Here is a 15,830-nt window from a genome sequence, read left to right as displayed (position 1 = left end):
CTCATATGAGTCCACTATTAAATTATATGCCCAACTGGATGAATTTTTTATTTTATTGCTTTCTAATTACAGAAGAGTGATTATTGTCCTGACATAATATGACTCCATATTTAGTCTCTGAATGTTTTGATAACATTAAAAATCACAGAATAATACAAAGCTGAATTATTTCTTGACTACTTAAATTATTGTATTTATTTATGACTTCCTTGCAATTAGTCTGATCCAGGAAGACTAATCTTATCATGTGGAATCACAGAACAAACGATTCAGATGTACATGTTTCCTAGAGAAAGGTGGTAGTAGTTCAATACAAGATGTTCTTAGACTAGTTTAGGAAAAATAAAAAGTTCTTTTTCAATTTTATTTCAATCTTTGGTCTTCCTGTGGACATTGCAAATGAGTTTCAGTTAAGCTCTACTCCAGCACATGTGATCATACACCAGGCAAGTCATGTCATTTTTTTTTCTTAAACCAAAAAATGCCTGGATATATATAGTAAATATAAAATTCAAATAATTTCAGAATTAACTGAGGTAGAAGGTTTAATAGAACATAAGAACTTATACACTTATAGTATAAAGAATGCATGTTAGGAGCTTATAAAAATTGTATTTAGATATTTATATAGCAGCTGACTCAATATTGAACTTGATGGGCTAATAATTAACTTAGTTCCGATTCTCTTTTTTCCAACGATGCCTTGATAAAATTGCTTCCTGTTCCTTTATTTACTGGAAGTAGAATTTTTTAATAGGCCTATCTACCAAAATTAATAATTAATTTAAAGTTCTTTATTTCAGGAAAGATAGCCAACAATGTCAGGGCAATAAAGATATATTGGCCTAAGTTCATGAACTGGGTGGATATTCACTTTATGTAGAACCAGCAGCATAATGTGTAGGACACTTTTAGTAGGTGTGTAGATATGCATGCTCATTAAGCCGGCTTCTATGTGCCATAAAACCGATGGCATTCATTGGACCGTGAGCTGGTGAAGTCTGTGCATGGCGATAAAACCAGTGGACTCAGGCTAAGTTTTCCTGTAAGAATAAACCAACAGTGGTGCACCTGGGTGACTCAGTCAGTTAAGCACCTGACTCTTGGTTTCGGCTCAGGTCATGATCTCAGGGGGGTGAGATCAAACCCCTTCGGGCTCCGTGCTGGGCGTGGAGCCTGCTTAAGTGTCTGTCTTTCCCTCTCCTTCTGCCCCTCCCCCCTCTCGTGCTCTGTTTCTCTCTCTCTTTCTCTCAAAAAAAAAAAAAAAGAATAAACCAATTGCAATTAACTACTTTGTTTGATACCCTGTTTCATACCGGGGCTGGAGCACACTGGCACACTGGCTAAATTTGGCTGTGTTTCCTTTGACCTTTACTATTATATTATAAATACCACGTAGCCAGATTGCTCCCCTACATTAACTAACATCAGAAGATAATTTATCATCATCTTATGAATCGCACAACAATATTATTCAGATTAGAGCCACTATCATCTGCAGAATAGTAAGTGCAGTTAATAGAATGAAAAACCCTATGAATTTAGTTTTCAAAACTTAATTTTAATACTGATAACTTCCTTTGAAGCCTAATAGTAATATAATAATAACATAATATTGGATACTACTTATTAACGCTATATCACAGGTGCTGTACAAATTATATAGATGTTAGCTCATTTAACAACACTTAGGAAGTAACTATCATTATTGTTATTTTGAAGATAAGTAAACTAACCCTCAAAGAGATGAACTGACCTCTTCTGCTTAAGGTCATGCAACTAGTTAGTGACAGAACCTGACTCTTGGTCTGTTGGACTCAGGGCTCAGTCCTCAACGACTCTACTCAAAGAGGTTGTGGAGTATGTTTACCTGCCTTTCTCTTCCTTCTGCTTCTGTTCAGTGCATCAGATCTATCTCAGAGTCTGGCCATATCTGAATATTCCAGATGGCCAGAATTGATACTCCAAAGGAGTTTTCCTTCTTGAGGATGCGAATACTGCCATTCATTTCTGCACTTACCAGGAAGCAAAGGTGCTACTTTTCAGTTTGGATTTTTCTGCGATATGGCTGATGGGCAGTTGTCATTGGAAGTGACCATCAATTATTCGCAAGATCTTTTTTTGACTGATGCGGTAGGAGGGCAAAATTCAGAGTCCTCATCCCTATCACTTCCTGTGAGGAATCCCCATATTCAGTTATGTTAATTCAGTTAGGAGGAATCATAATTCCTCCTAAGCCAGTGCTGATAAGCTGTTCCGGTTGAATCACTAAATATTTGATTTGCATCTAAACAATATTCCCATAGACACCAAGAGGGTTTTATTTCATCTTTGAAGATTTGTTTGTACAGCAATTGGCAGACTCGTCCCTGCAGAGAGGGTTTGGCTGCTTGCCTTCTAAGAGGAGCTCAGTCCTGCCGTAACACATCCACATCGGCAACAACATCACTGAGGACGAGCACCTGGTGCTCGTGAGACCATTGACTTTTATTGTGACCAGTATTCCCAGTATTTACCAGATATACTTAACCCTCATAATAAACCTCTTTGATTCATAATTGCCCCTTTAACCACTCCTCTTAAGAAAGATTACATTCCACGTAAGACTTGGTAGTGTACCAAATACAACTTTTTAAAATTATCATTGCTGAGGATATAAGTGATTTAAAAGAGAAAAAATAAGAGCCTGGATATTTCACTGTTTTATTCCATTTTAAACCCATTTTTAATTTTTGTGACTCTGCATTGAGGCTGTTATGATGACTAAGGAGCACTGATTTTGGAGTCAGGAAACCAAGGTTCAGGTCTTGCCAGGCAACGTTTTTGTTTGTACCAAGTCATTCATTTTCCTAAAACTTTGTTTTTGTAAAACTTGCTTTCCTAAACCTTGCTTTCCTCATTTGTAAAATACAGAATAATATATCCACCTCAAAAGTTTATTTTGAGAATCATGGACTAACTTGTAAATAGTATATTATGAAATTAGTTATGATGCTTTTTTTTAGCTATACCCAACATTTATGGTTTTTCTCTAATATTTTCACTTAATATTTGACATATAATTATTTACATATATCAATATAATTTACAGACTTAGGTATTCCATCATTCCCTATCTTTATAAGTCATGGCATTTTAAATTCAACATATGTTTATAACTGAGCTTATGCCTATCATATAATGATAACTCAAAAAGAATAAGATACAAAATGTAAAGACTTAGCTGCACAAAAATGCATGTGTATCAATAAATGCTGAAAAATATCTGCAAAAATTTTAATAATGGCTTTTTCCAAGGTGTTTTCTACTCTTCATATGTTTTTCCATATTATAAAAAATTAACATTTTCAAATATACCTCAAGATAACTAATAAGTTGACTTCTGTCCAAAATGGTTGACTTTGAAGCTAATTAAATTTTGAAGGATAACGGCTTGAATTTAGAATTTATGGTGTGTTTTATAAGGTCTCCAAAACCACACACAAGTTTGGTGATCTGCTAGCAGTACTCCTGGAACTCAGCATAGAGTGATGCACACAGCTGAAGTTTATTTTGATGAAAAGATACGTGAAAGGATTAGTGGGGGGAAATGATACAGGCCTAGTCTGGAGAAATCTATGTGCAAGCTTTCTTATGCTCACTGTGTCCAAGAAGGGAGCATGCTTATGTGCACTCTTTTCTCTAGTCTCTCTCACACACACACACACACACACGTGCAATATTTCTGTCCAGAGAAGTCCATCAGATAGTCAGCACCCAAGGGTTTTATTGGGGCTTGTCTTAGTCAATTCAGACTACTATAATAAAGTACCATAGACTGGGTGGCTTATAAACTATAGAAATTTATTTCTCACAGTTCTGGAGGCTGAAAGTCTCACATCAGGCCATCGTAGTTGGATTCTGATGAGAACCCTTGTTCAGGATACAGACTGTCAACTCCTTGTATTCTCATGTGACAGAAAGGGAAGGAGTGAGAGAGCTCTCTAGGGTCTGTTGAAAAAAGGCACTCCTCCCATTCATGAAGACCCCACCCTCATGACCTAGTCACCCCCCAAAGTCCCTTCCTACCAATATTATCAGACTGGGGGTCAGGATTTCAACATATGAATTTTGAGTGGACACAAATACTCAGTCCATAACAGGACTGGTTATGTAGGCACCCTCTGCCTAGTACTTACCAAAACTCTGGACTCTCAGAAGGAAGGCAGATGTTCAGCATAACCATATTGTTTGTACAAATAGTCGGGGCACAGTGAATGACACTTACAGTTAGGAAGTGGCAAGAAACCAAAAGCCCAGAGGTGGGCTAAGGGCAAAACCTGGCAGGCAGGCCTTTCTAAAGATAGCAGTCTCAGGCCTGCTCGATGAATTCTTTTCTGTTCATGATCTTAAAGGTATTCTTTGTATCACAATTGATTAGCAAGCCTATCCACTGGGGATAGTCTCCCTAGTTGGTATCAATAAAACCTACCAGTGTTGAAGAAAAATTAAATGAACTATTTTTGTTTATGGTTCCCTGGGAGAAGAAATGACTCCCCAGCTTTCTATGTAATTCTCCTTCTGATGGAAGGATGACAGTTGAGGAGAGGATGCTGACAAAATTGACAGCCCCTTCCTGTACCTTGTCGTGCTGTAAAATGGCCATGATGTCTAAGGTGAGCAGGCAGGAGCCCATGTGTTTGATACTTGCATCTGAACCAAAATTTATAACACATGGTCTGACCAAAAAAGGAAATGGGACAGAACACCAGGTGCCATTTACACAGACACTGCATGTGCTTGGGTTCTTTCTCTAACAAGAATCACAGGAGCTATTTCTCAACAATAGACTATTTCTTTGGCACCCGAGGGTTGAAACCAAATTTGATGATTAGCTGATCTATAATTAAATACAATGAATAGATGTCTTTCTACTGGTCATCAAAAACACTATAAATTCAGAATTGCCCATGTGGTATTATTTTCTGTCATATTGGTTATCAAACATGAAAAGGAAAGTGTAGGGATTATTAAATCACATATTGTGAACTTATTGCACAGTGGTCTGAGTTACATCTTGACAAAAAATTGAACCATAAACAACAGCTGTACCAAATTTTTACTGAACATTAAGTTTGAGAAACATGCTTTAAGGTTTTAATTGCCAATTTTACTATGCACAGCTTAAAAGTGACTCTGAAAAGAAATAATAAGTATTTTATTATAAGTTTAATTGGAACTATTCATCTATGTTTATGTTGAATAACATTTAGTTGTATCTGTGACTTTCTTTTGCATTTTCCTAATGACTAATGATTTGACCATATTTTAATGTATTTGTCATTTTTCAAATAGTGCTTTTGATTAAAAGTTATGATTTTTAAGAAAAAGGTGAATAAAGTTGATAATATCAAATAAAAACATTTAATTTCCTAGATCATGACTTAAGATAAATGAATGATAATTTAATGACAAAGGTTAGAGTAAATCTTCTGGGACAGGGATAATACATCTGATATGATTAAATGAGCTCTAAAATTATATTTGAAGGACTGAGAAAAAAGATCCCAGAAACAGTATCAAGACCAACAGATGTGATTAAAAAGAACAAAAATAAAAACATACTATGAAGGAAAAGTAGTAAAGATGGCTGGAAACAATATTTCCATCCATCTATACACCAATGGACAAAATATGAGTAATTAGAACAATGAATTTGGAAATTTCATATAAACAAATAAATACTCACATTTCTTAAAGTTGTTGGAAAGGAACATATGGAGTGTTTTTAGAACAATGGAAGGATAAACCTTATTTGATAGGAACAATTTTGATAAATGGAGACACAGCATAGTGCTGAAGGTTAATGTACCCATAAGTGGAAGGAATCATTTTAGAGAGCACTGAAATTGGGATGACAAATAAAGTCCTAATGTTGTGTGGACATGTTACCTTGAGCAAAGTTGTGTAGTGGATTTGTACATAATGCGTTTCTCTGTGTATGACAAACTGGCCCAGAGGCAATGCTAGGTTTCCTCACTAATCTGTTGGAAACTCCATTCTGCTCCAAGCAGAGATCAGGGTTATCTGCCCTCTGCAATGTTATTGTTAAAAATAAAGAAAGAAAAAATAAGATGTTGATGATAAAACAGGACTAAGCAATGAAAATACCAAATAAAATAAAAATAAAATATGTAAAACATTATGAAAAGCCAACATAAAAATAAGAATGGAGGAGAAGACATCCATATAATATGCTGCTTCATTTTATCCATTAAATATCTATTGAGCAAGTGTTGAATGAGCCCTGAGAAAGATTAAGTGGACAGAGTGGTAAATTCAACACACTCCCTCTTCTCATGGACCTTGCAGATTATGCAAATAATTATAATAAAGAATGGCAAATATTAGCAAAGGCAGAGTGCTTTTGAAAATGTAAGGAGCTCTCCAATCAGTTCAAATTTAACATGAACATTTATGAAATATAGAAGTAGGATTAATAGGAAAATGTAACTTGAGCACATATTAGGGTTCAGAAAGAACAGACCAGAACAAATTGAAGCTTATGAAACATTCCAACACAATGGCAAAGGAATTTTAGTCATGTTCAGAGCAGGGAAATGAATATTGAAAGATTAGTTATGCCATTTGCACAAGCTAGTAGAATGTTGAATTGGCAGGACTGTTCAACTAATTGCACTGACCTCTACCAAAGAAAATAAATGGGCTGGAAAGAGTTTAAGAGTTACTGAAGCCCAAGTAGGAGAGAAGCTGTGGAAAGTTTGCTTGAGATGATTCCATGTCTCTAGAAAAACGTGCCAATGACATCATAGCATCAAACTCTACCTGGTCTTTGAGAACTGTGGAGAAGGGATAGAGTGTTGGATTAAGAATGTTGTCATCTACTCAATCTTTCATTAATTTCTTTATTCACCTTTTTTTTTTTAAGTTTTTATTTTCACTCCATGTAGTTAACATACAGTATTGTATTAGTTTCAGGTGTACAATATAGTGATTCAGCAATTCCGTACATCACCCCGTGCTGGTTTATTCATCTTTAAGAACACATTTCCGCACTCGGTATGTCAGGCACTCAGCCAGTTAGTAGTGACACAAAGGGTAGTAGAGGACCCGAGCCCTGACTTCGCGAAAGCTCACAATCTAATTGGAAGTCAGGACATGGGAGCGATTACAGTGGAGTGTGATAAGTTCAACAAGAGAACTTTTGAGCATCTGACAATAATTAAGAGAATTAACGTAATTAATTCTATTGACGGGGATGAGAGAAGATCTCAAAAAGAAAATGATGCTTTTTGGGGGGTCAGGAAGAAAATGATGCTTTTGGGGGGTCTGATTTTTGTTGTTAATTCAAGAAAAAATTGCCTTTTGAGCACAGATACGTACAGGAACTTAGAAAGGTGCCTAACCATTTTTTAAGTATTTTAGTAATAAAGTAAAAAGTATAAGTTGGATGATGTACAAAAGTAGATTTTAGCTGATTGTATATTAAAATGTAAATAGTTTCAATTTGATAAATCAGTGCCAATCAGTCTTAGTTGTAATAAAGCTCTGTGCTCAACACTGATGCATTAAGTATTTTTATCAATGACCAAAACGTAAATTTGGAAATGATGAAGCTGGGAGAGTTCATTAAAACATAGTATGCAGAATTAAAACTAAGTTTCTATGGACAGATGATAAGTCCTATAATATAAATGTATTTCTTGGTAATAATTGCAAATTCATGGTAAAATGAATTACATAAATATGAGATTTTAGGTAATTTCAGTGACATCAGGGCATAGAAGGCCTGTTATGATGCAATGCAATACAGGTGCAAAAATAGACAATGAGTACTTCATGCTTATATAACATTAACAGAAGTTCAAGGTCATTTCATTTCAGTATAAGATCATAACTGGTGATTGTTACTGTACCCTGCTCTAATTAGAGTCTATTCCTAATATATCCAGTTCTGGGAGCCATGGGCATAATTTTATGTGTCATAATGTGAATTATTTAGGTGGGGACTTGGAGACCAGAGATATCGAAAATATCAAGGAAGACAAGAAAGGAACTTAAAACACAAGTGACAGAAGCAGGTGCAGACCAGTGTATGAGGTACCCTGAACAGGAATTCAGTGGGAACATGAGAGATGCCCCAGCGGGCAAACCAGGTGTATTCTCAGCAAATTCGAGCTACTACAGCGATAGGAGATAGCAGGCCCCAAGCAAACTCAAGTGAACCCTTCCTCCAGATGAAAGACCCTGCAAAGAAATCAGAATAAAGGGCAAAATGGCATCCTCTGAAACGACTCAAGGAGAACAAGGAAACACCCCATTCCTAGACGTAATGGAATAGACAGAGGAGAAAAATAAGAGGTGCATCCTAGACATTAAATGGAAGGCAAAGGCCCTGGTCATATAGAATCACAGTAGAGCCAATAGCAATACAAAAAAAGTACATTTCTGTTTGATCCCTGATTCTTGCAGGGGCAGAGTCTCCAGGTGAGAGTGCATTCTCCCATCTGGGAAAATAAGAATTATAGAGCTAGTCAGATTGCATAAATAATTCAGTGTCCCCCCCAGCTCCCCTGCACAGTTGATTTATTCCTAGTGAAACACAGTAATTGAACACCACCCTGTGAGTCAATCACTGTGCTAGATTCAGAAAATGTGAAAACAAATGAAACCAGTGCTTTGACATCAAGAATTCACATTTTTATAGGTCGTAGAGAATCACTGAAGTTTTTAAACTAGGAGGTAATGGGCTAGGTTTTAGAATGATAGCTAACAGTAAATAGATGGTTTTAAGAACCTATTCACCTGGTTGAGAAAAGATGTTAAAGAAATGTAGGCCAGTTTGAAATATTTTCAAAAAGATATTGCATATATGTGATATTTTCCATATGTATCTTAGTGAGCAAAATCATTTATGGAATATTGCAGAGAATACATCACAATAAGGCAAACCAATTTCTAATTGCATAAGTAATATGTATTTTCTTTGCAAAAAAATTCCAATACAGGCACGTAGTTTGGTCACAATCTATGTGAATTTGAATTATTCAAATATGAAGCATAATGTATATAAAACATTTACAGATCTCACTTCTTGAGAAAAATGTTAAACCAAACAACCCTAAATTTAAATATCATCAATCAGGATTTGAAATGAGTGAATTGTAAACTGTTTACACTTTTGTCACAAGGTGGCGCCATGGCGGTAACCGTGGCCAACAATGTATTCTTTCCCCAACCTTTTCTCTGTTTACATAATTATGTATTATGTTTATAACCATATTCATAATTTGAGGTTCCTAAATAATTGAAATTATTCCATATCTAATGTGTGAACTGGAGCTTTCTGCCTTCAGTAAATCAAATGTCTCGGGGGATCTATCTCATTCTTTAACTGCTGTCTAATATTCCTTAGGGAAAAGATACCTATAATTTATTTAACAATGAAATGGTCATTTAGGTGTCTGACAATTTTTCACTAATGCAAATTATGCCATAAAGAACATTTTTTAACAGTTCTCTTTGTATACATAGGCAAGTGTCTCTGGAGTATATATTCTGCCAGGAAAAATTTCTGGCTTTGAGCAAATGAACCATTTTAATTCTGATAAATATGGTTAAATTGTTCATTCAGAGGTTCTAACAATTTAAGCTCTAACCAACATTGTATGAGAATGCCCATTTTCCTCATGACTGAATATTTTCTATCTTTTAGAATGTTGGCACCTGATATAAAAATGTTGGTGGTGAAAATTCATTATTCCTTAATTAGTAGTGAGGTTGAATAAGCTTTAAAAATTTTAATGAACTTCTGCGGTTTTCGTTTGGTAATTGGCCAGTTCATATCATTTGCTCATTTTTCACTTTTTTTTCCCCACAATCTTTTAGATTGGTCAGAACTTTTCATGTTATGGATATTATCCATTAGATCTTTGTGACTGAGAAAACATTTTTCTCTTAATCTGTCACTTGTCTTTGAACCTGCTAATGGTGACTTTTGTTGCAAAAATGTTTTAATTCTTAGGTGGTCAACTGTCAGGATTTTTCTCTTATGGCTTTTGGATTTTTTGTTTTGTTTTGTTTTGCTTTGAGTTCTCCGAAATTTTAAAGCTCTACGAAGATATTCCTTTTACTTGATTGTAACACCATCATATAGGTTGTTGGGTTTTTTACCTTTAGTATTTTTGTACACGTGGAAAGTATGTTTTTATGAATATTCAATTATATTAGCACCATGTATTGAATAGACATTTTTCTTCTCCAACGACTTGAAATATTACCTTTATCATGTATCACGTCCAAATATATATAAACCTGTGTCCAGATACCCTATTCTGTTCTACGGTTGACCAAAATCTTAACATTTTTACACAAAGAAATACAATGGATTATCCCCACTTTGCCACAGAATGATCCCCACGTCCAAGAAGCAGTAAAAGGAGCTCAGAGACTTAAGAGGTTTGTATGAAGTCCTGTGACTACGCTGGCGGCCAGCCTGCGCCCAGGGACCCATTTTTCTTATTTCTCCTTCAGGGTTTTTTCCCATTCTGCCGCAAACTATGAGATCAACGAGAAAATAGGTCACTTTGACCCTCTTTTATCTTGATTCTTTTTCAGTAACAGAGGAGTATTCAGACTGTAGCAGGTCCCCGTGCCAGAACGGGGGCACGTGTATCAATGCAAGAGGGAGCTCTGTCTGCGCTTGCCGACACCCTTTCACGGGTGACAATTGCACGGTCAAGCTGGTGCAAGAAAACGCGCTGGCGCCAGGTACGAACGCGCTTGCGTCCTTGGATTCGCTCGCTCTCGTAACGAATATTTAAAGCGGAGTCATCTGGACTCATGTGAGGATTAATTCCTTTAACCTCTGAAACTTAGTACTACGTGATTTACAAGTGTAAATGTCGGCCAGGTAAATCCATACTGACGTACACTTGTGGACATTTTCAGTATTGATATGACAGAGGCAGTCTTTTTCTTTTCCTGGGCATCTCAAAGGAAAATACAGATGCATATATCTGATTGGTATAAACTCTTTCTCCTCAAACAAGTTGATAAAGAGATATACCTTTGATTCATACCACATATGATCACTTAAATGAAGTTTTAAAAAGTGATTGGCAGCCTGTCTTCCTTGAAGGTTAAGCTAATAATGTCATTTTGACTGGGTGAGGACTGTTAGAACATGCTCAAATGTATTGAGTAGAACAAAATGCCTTTTTTGTCCATTTACCTTCATAAGTATTGTTTGTTATAAATTAACTTCAGGAGTCTACCATTTCTGATTTTTATATAAAAAATTTGTGCAGCATTTAAAATATATTTTCTTTTAATGACTGCAAAAACATATTTCAAATCAGGCTTTTCCTAATAATATGCTGCATAGCAAAGAGTAAATTTTTTAGACTATTATTTGAATCTCAGCCTTTGTAGGTACATTTGGCATGAATTACATAGAAAATTGCTTTTGTCTACTTCTCTATAGTGCATATGACTTCGTTTGGTTTCCGTTTTAGCCTCTAGAAACTGACAAGGTGCTGGAAAAATTGTTTCTACATCATGTCAGCTTCAATTCCTGCAAGGGGTTTTAAAACATTCTGGCATACCATAATAATCATAGACTGCTTTGAATTCCTTTATCTCTGGAGAGATCAAAGCAACATGCAAATTAATCTTTGAGGCATTTCTATGAGGGATAGATCAAGCGCTATTATCATTCTATCTTGATCTAAATGGAGAAACTGAGGCTCACAGAGAGCAAATGATTTCAGGTAATTCAGCCAAGAGAAGAGGAAAGCATCCAGACACCTATGCCCTTGTTAAAAATCTGATGAATGACCTTTGTTTCTTCTGCTACCCCTTTATATAACTGAGATAAAATGATAAAGAAATGAGGAACGACAAAACATGATTAAGAAAAAAACAAACATGATAACTGACTCCATTTTTTTCTTCTAACAGATTTTTCCAAAGGATCTTACAGATATGCACCAATGGTGGCCTTTTTTGCATCTCACACATATGGAATGACGACGCCTGGTCCTATCCTATTTAATAATTTGGACGTCAATTATGGAGCTTCGTATACTCCAAGAACTGGAAAATTCAGAATTCCTTATCTTGGAGTATATGTGTTTAAGTACACCATTGAGTCATTTAGTGCCCATATCTCTGGATTTTTAGTGGTTGATGGAAGAGACAAGCTTGCGTTTGAATCTGAGAATGTTAACAGTGAAATACGCTGCGACAGGGTTTTAACTGGGGATGCTTTATTAGAATTAAATTATGGGCAGGAAGTGTGGTTGCGACTTGTTAAAGGAACAATCCCTGCCAAATTTCCCCCTGCTACGACATTTAGTGGTTACTTGTTATACCGTACATAAATTAGTATGAAAGACAGACTATCACCTTCACTGAGAAGGAGCCAGTGTTTTTATTTGTCTTTGCCTGCACATCTGCTCTGTTTTGGGCTTTTCTACATGAAATGAAAATCATCTTCTTTTTTAATCTGAGTAAGGCTGTAAATTTGTTTCTGTCATAAGATTATTTGAGTATCTTTTGGATAACCTGTATACAAAGAAGTTCTTGCTCCTAAAGTGATTTAGTGGCAGAGAAAGTAAAGTGCATTTGTTAACATAACAGTTCTTATTCTCTCGTGTTAAGTCATTTTAACATAAGGTAATCCAATTAAATGGCAATCATTCAGTTTTGTCAGTCACAGTAATCTTTCCAATAAAATGCTTACCTCTTGTTATTCACTATGTATATAAATATATAACATATATTTCCTAAATTCACAATTCAAATAAATTACTCAAAGACCAAGAGTGTTGTTGTTGTTTTGTTTGTTTGTTAACTTTGATTTTTACTCTTCACTATTGTGTTGATCAATTTTTTTTATTTTAATTTTTTCTTTTTTTAAATTTTTTATTGTTATGTTAATCACCATACATTACATCATTAGTTTTTGATGTAGTGTTCCATGATTCATTGTTTGTGCATAACACCCAGTGCTCCATGCAGTACGTGCCCTCTTTAATACCCATCACCAGGTTAACCCATCCTCCCACCCCCTTCTCCTCTAGAACCCTCAGTTTGTTTTTCAGAGTCTGTCGTCTCTCATGGTTCATCTCCCCCTCCGATTTCCCCCCCTTTATTCTTCCCCTCCTGCTATCTTCTTCTTTTTTTTTTTCTTAACATATATTGCATTATTTGTTTCAGAGGTACAGATCTGTGATTCAATTGTGTTGATCAATTTTATATGTTAAAGTTTTCATTTGTAGGGGCGCTTGAGTGGCTGAGTCATTAAGCGTCTGCCTTCAGCTCAGGTCATGATCCCAGGGTCCGGGATCGAGCCCAGCATCAGGCTCCCTGCTTGGCAGGAAGCCTGCTTCTCTCTCCCACTCCCCCTGCTTGTGTTCCCTCTCTTGCTATATCTGTGTCAAATAAATAAATAAAATCTTTTAAAAAATTTTTTTCATTTGTAATCAAAATTAAGTTGTATTTGAAACTTGAAACATGCTTATCTATTTTTCTCTGCCTATAATAAGAGGTTAAAGTAATAATTGACAAATGGTTGAACATTTACGTCTATGTCTAAGAATATATAAGCCTTTACCTGCGCCCATTATACAATATCTACAGGGAAAAAAAATAAAGGCTTCCTCTAATGAGTATCCTTCTACAGAAGTACATGTGGGCCTGCTCATATTCTTATAAAGGGCATATAACCTTCCAAACTAATGCTACGATTTACGGAATGTTCACTATGTCTTGATTCTCTTCTAAGGAACTTACCTATAACGTCTCACTGATTCTGCACAAAAACTCTTATAAAGTGGGTATTAGTATTATCATTTTTACAGCTGAAAGAACTGAGACACTGGACCAAACTCCACGACTAGCAAGGACTGAGGCAGGATTTAGAACCAGGCCAGGTCTCCTCCTGGGCTGCCTCTCATACCTTGTCTATATTGCCTCCAACAGATCTACCACAATTTATGTAATAATCTCTTTAGATAGTTTAGAGTGTTTTATTATAACAATATTGTTGTAGCGAACACCCTTAAATGTACATTTCTTCCATATTTGATAAAGTATTTCTGAAGAATATGTTCCTATAAGTAATAGTGAAAATAATAATGATAAAGAATTTTGGCATGACAAGCATTTTTCATGAATTAATTTATTGAATGTTCACTATAGTCCTATGAATTACCTATTAAAACCTATGAGATATACATTACGTATTATCATCCTCTTTCCACTGCTGAGAAACTGAGGCACACAGAGGGTAATTACAGCAAATTATGAGGAGTTTCTGGAATAAAGGGTAAGCATTTTTTTTTTCATTTTGATAAGCTCTATCAAATTACCCTTGAAAAGTTTGTGCCGATCCATAGTCTCATTTTGCTCAAGTGAAAGAGTGTTCTTTATCCCCTATACACCCTCATCAAAATTCAGTTTTTTGAATATTGCCAATCTAGAAGATGAAAATGGTATGTTCTTATACAGAAGCTTGAAAAGATTTCAGATTTGCCAAAACCTGAAAGCATATGTCTATACAAAGACTTGTACGTGAATGTTCATGGGAGCTTTATTTGTGATAGTCAAAAACTCGGTACACCTACATGTCCAGCAACAGATGAATGGTTAAGCAAACTCGAGTATATGCATACAGTAGACTGCCAAGCCATAAAAAGGAATTAACTCCAACAACATGTATGAAACTCATAATAATTATGTAAGAGAAGATTTCAAACTGTAGCTTGATAAAACTTGGCCAACCTTGCAGAAAAGTATGGAGTGAATTTTTTTTAATTGAGATATAATTGAATATTTAGTTAACATTCATCACCTCACATAGCTATAATATATTGGTTTTTAGTGATGAGGGCTTTTAAGAATTACTCTGTTAGCAACTTTCAAGTATACAATTTAGTATCGTTAACTTTAGTATTGCCCATCAGAATGTCTCGTGTTGAGCCAAAATAGCTCACAGAGCCTCACGCAGTAATAGACTCAGGCTACCAGGAAATTGTGTGAGCTACATACTGACAAGTGGAGGCTTGGTGACTCACAACTTCTATTCTGTTATGTGTAAATGTGTCATTTTCAAAAATATTTGGAAAGTTTTGATAGTTTCTTTAGTCCCTGCCTAAAATTGCATCACAATCTAAAATGTTTTTATTTTTTCAAGTACTCATAGATTAAACAGAATTTTTGTCTTACAAACATACTTTCAACATAGATGCCAATGATTGCAATGTACTTTAATATTAGCAGAATAGGGGCACCTGGGTGGCTCAGTTGGTTCTGCGTCTGACTCTTGGTTTCAGCTCACGTCATGATTTCAGGGTCATGGGAATGGAGCCCTGTGTTGGGCTCCTCGCTCAGCGGGGAGTCTGACTGAAGATTTTCTGCCTCTGTCCCTCCCCTCACTCGCTCGCTCTCTCTTTCTCTCAAATAAATAAATAAAATCTTAAAATATTAGAAGGGCGTAAACCATTTGACAATATTTGTCCTTGCCATGCACAATTTAGTTAATTGATTTTATAATTAGATAATTAAGAACATTTAGCATTAAATGATGCTTTGGTGTTTGGAATTTTAATTATTCATATAATTCTTTATTTTTGTACATATTTTAGAAATACACAAATGACAAATTACTACCAATAGCAAAGAAACATTGTAGCAACTTCTAATTTACTGTGATTTGTTTGGCTATTTTTTTTTTAAATCCACCCAAAATAATGTAAGACGACTAATTTAGTAATATATTTCTACTTGTCATGATCAAACTTACCCATGTGTAAAAAAATACAGCA

At 35.5% G+C, this 15,830-nt stretch overlaps 1 protein-coding gene across 1 annotated transcript in view; it reads left to right on the top strand.

The window, feature by feature from the left end:
* Positions 1-12,825, top strand: part of MMRN1 (multimerin 1) — a 63,679-nt gene extending 50,854 nt beyond the window's left edge. The window contains exons 7-8 of the mRNA XM_035004509.1: positions 10,618-10,770; positions 11,962-12,825. Of these exons, the coding sequence (XP_034860400.1) occupies positions 10,618-10,770; positions 11,962-12,383 (575 nt within the window). The 3' untranslated portion in view covers positions 12,384-12,825. The remainder of the gene's footprint in view (positions 1-10,617; positions 10,771-11,961) is intronic.
* Positions 12,826-15,830: the final 3,005 nt, after the last annotated feature.

This window comes from Mirounga leonina, unplaced genomic scaffold (genome assembly GCF_011800145.1).
Source record: "Mirounga leonina isolate KUSES-001 unplaced genomic scaffold, KU_Mleo_1.0 Mir_129, whole genome shotgun sequence".
NCBI lineage: Eukaryota > Metazoa > Chordata > Mammalia > Carnivora > Phocidae > Mirounga > Mirounga leonina.
The sequence above is the reverse complement of the archived record's forward strand: the minus strand, read 5'-3'. Positions and strand labels throughout refer to the sequence as shown.